General features: G+C 49.4%; 1 protein-coding gene across 1 annotated transcript in view; it reads right to left on the reverse strand.

Moving 5' to 3' along the window:
* Positions 1 to 432: 432 nt before the first annotated feature.
* LOC103603752 (potassium channel subfamily U member 1-like) overlaps positions 433 to 3,147 on the reverse strand; it is a 39,065-nt gene continuing 36,350 nt past the window's right edge. Inside the window, exons 9-10 of the mRNA XM_008588328.1 lie at positions 671 to 839; positions 433 to 573 (exon numbers count right to left, since the gene is read on the reverse strand). Coding sequence (XP_008586550.1) covers positions 433 to 573; positions 671 to 839 — 310 coding nt within the window. The remainder of the gene's footprint in view (positions 574 to 670; positions 840 to 3,147) is intronic.

The raw sequence follows: 3,147 nt of genomic DNA on the forward strand, positions 1-3,147 counted from the left end.
CATGCTAGTTTATTATTTGCCTGTTCTGGCATAAAAAAAAAAAAAGATTCTTGATTTGGGCGGCTCTTTACTTCTTGTCTCCTGTGTCTAAGTCCTTCTCATTTTTATCTTAACTACTTATATCCCCCGACTGGAGAGTCCAGCAGGTACTGGAGGGCTTCTTTAATGCAGCTCAAAGTAACACATTTTCTGCTCAAGGGAAACAGCAATTGAACTCTCCTTACAGAGGCATTTATCACATATTTATCACACCAGATCCAGTGGGATTAGCTTAGACTTTTGTCTCTTCCAAAACAGTGTGGGGCTGCTGTTCAGTCACTAAGCAATGGGCACACAGATTATATGCTTCCATTTCTGTTTGTCTTGTTCAAAGTCACGTCTTTGGAGATGCCGCCTGTAAGCAGCCAGAGCCTGCGGAGCACGTTGACAGGTCTAGTTCAGCTTTGAATACGCAGAGGCATCCTCCTCTGTCATTTCCTTTAAGTTTTCCTTTCCATTTTCTTCCACATTTTTATTTAGATGTGTCTGGGATGTTTTGACATTGATGGGGCCACTCTGACTCAGCGTTGTTGGCTCAGATCAGAAAGGAAGGTGGCAGTCGTTGGTCTGGTAAGCACGGTGCCTGTGGTATGCTCTCGTTAATTGGGCCAACTGTGGGTGGACGGCTTACGTCCGCCTGTGTCTCTGGCGTCAGTGGCACTGTATTTATAATTTCATAGGGAGCTTTGGATGGAGGAACTTCACCCCTTTTGTAACAAACAGTCCTGAAGGGGATGGCACAAAACACGAGATCCGAGGGCAGCAGCTTGCACTCGTTGGCTGGCCGGGTGATCACGAACCTGTGAGAGAGCCAGAGAAGAGTTCTGAGCCTCTGCAGCGGGGCAGCGGGGCCACGGGCAACGGGCAAGGTAAAGAAGTCATTGTGCTGGGCCCAAAGAGGAAAAGGGTTTGCTTTGCTTGGCTTCATTGGTTCTGACTAACAGTGAATATCTCCAGCCCAGTGCAATAGAGGAGGTCCTGGCACAGGAATTAGGGGTTGGCTTTCATCCCCGCCTCTGAAACCCGCCACCCCTGGCCCAGGGCACGGCATTTTCCTTCTCCGGGCCTTGCTGTTGTCATCATTTTAATGAGAGAGAGTATAAGACCATGGTTGGGACTGGTTGATCCCTAATGGTCTTTCTGACTCCAGGTTTATCTGCTCTTAATTCACACCACACTAATGAATTCAAATGAATGAATTCACACCACACTAATGAATTCAAACGGCACGATGCGGAGCACTTGGCCCAGCTTTGTCAAATCAGAAGACTCTGTGTGTTTCAGGTAGTCCCGTCCTCGTCAGGTCTATGCTAGCCTGAGGCTTATGCGACCAACGCTCACACGGACGGAGCCTGGCCAATGAAGAAAAGCATTCAAAAAAAAGAAAAAAAAAAAAGTGTTCTCCTTGAAACCCTGACTGCTATGCAAATAGTAAATGTTAGTGGATCTTTCAAGAACACTCCCGGCCTGGAGCTGCACTAGGGAAGCAGGACGCCTTAACACAACGCCAGGTACGCATCAAACCCTCAAGAAATGTGAGCTGCGTGACCTCACACCCTAGTGCGCGCGTCGGCATGCAGGGCGGGACGGCCTTGCGGGGCTTTGCTCCGCGTTTCTTCACTGTCACCCCAGATGACCTCTTCCTTTCTGAACACAGACCTCAGTGCTGCACTGAACTTTCTAACCGAAGATTCTACCCCTATCCTTCCCACTGAGTTCTGTGTGGTACTATTCTATTCCAAATAAGAACTTCACATATTAATAATAATTACATATTAATAATTAATAATAATCACATATTCCCTTTGAAATTGAAATATCATTTCCTCCCTGAGGTCCTCTCAAGCATAAGCTGTATATTCTCCCAAATACCATGTTCCAAGGTTTTCCAGAGGTGTTGGGGTGGGGGAGATGGAGTTCAGGCAGAGAGAGGGAGATAGAGAGATAGAGAGGGAGAGAGGTGAGAGAGAGAGAGCTAGAGAGAAACAGAGAGAGACAGAGAGAGAGATAAAGAGAGAGACAGAAAGAGAGAGACAGAGAGAGAGAGAGACAGAGAGAGAAAGAGAGAGAGAGAGACAGAGAGAGACAGAGAGAGAGAAAGAGACAGAGAGAGAGACCGAAAGAGAGAGACAGAGAGACAGAGAGAGACAGAGAGAAAGAGAGAGAGAGACAGAGAAAGACAGAGAGACAGAGAGAGAGAGGGACAGAGAGGCAGAGAGAGGGACAGAGAGACAGAGAGAGACAGAGAGAGAGAGAGATAGAGAGGGAGAGAGGATGACAGACAAAGAGCTAGAGAGAGAGAGAGGGAGGGATAGAAAGAGAGAGACACAGAGAGAGACAGAGAGAGAAAGAGAGGGAGGGAGAGAGAGAGACAGAGAGACAGAGAGACAGAGAGAGAGACAGAGAGAGATAGAGCTAGAGAGAGAGATAGGGAGAGAGAGACAGAGAGAGACAGAGAGACAGAGAGAGATAGAGCTAGGCGGAGAGATAGGGAGAGAGAGAGAGAGAGAGCACGAGCCAGCACGCCTACTGGCATCATTCCTGCTTCCACACACCGTGCAGTGGCCAGTGCTGCAAAGCCGCGTCGCCCTCTTCCGAGGCAGCAGTGTCACCTCCAGACCGCCCTGTTTCTTTTGGCCTTTGGCACTTGGGATGCACCTTCTTTCCAGCCCCAGTGCCACTGCCATCTCACGTGCTGCGGAGTTTACGTGGGTCACAAGTGCACCATGCAGACGCACTTCCATGACTTCCACTACCTCATTCTGTTTATCTCCGAACCACCTTCCTGGCCTTGCTTGGCCTGGACACTGTAATTCCCTAAGACTGTCCCACCTCTGAGATCTTGAGCTTCGATCAGTCGTTCTCAGACAGCGACGTCCCATCGTTCCTTCTCTCTCATCCCCTTACTGGGAGAGCTTCTACCCGACGCTTCGTTAGGCTTCCCGGCCTGTGTCCTCACGTTACCGTCCCGCATTGCTTCAAAAGGCCACCGTGGGCCCCTCTCCCGCTCCTCTCAGCAGTTCTGAGCTAGACTAAGGTGAACTCAGTAGACCACGCCGAGCTCTTACCTCTTTCTCAGCTCCCTGCAGGGTTTCTGCCATCTTCCCT

Source organism: Galeopterus variegatus, unplaced genomic scaffold (assembly GCF_000696425.1).
Source record: "Galeopterus variegatus unplaced genomic scaffold, G_variegatus-3.0.2 Scaffold4776, whole genome shotgun sequence".
NCBI lineage: Eukaryota > Metazoa > Chordata > Mammalia > Dermoptera > Cynocephalidae > Galeopterus > Galeopterus variegatus.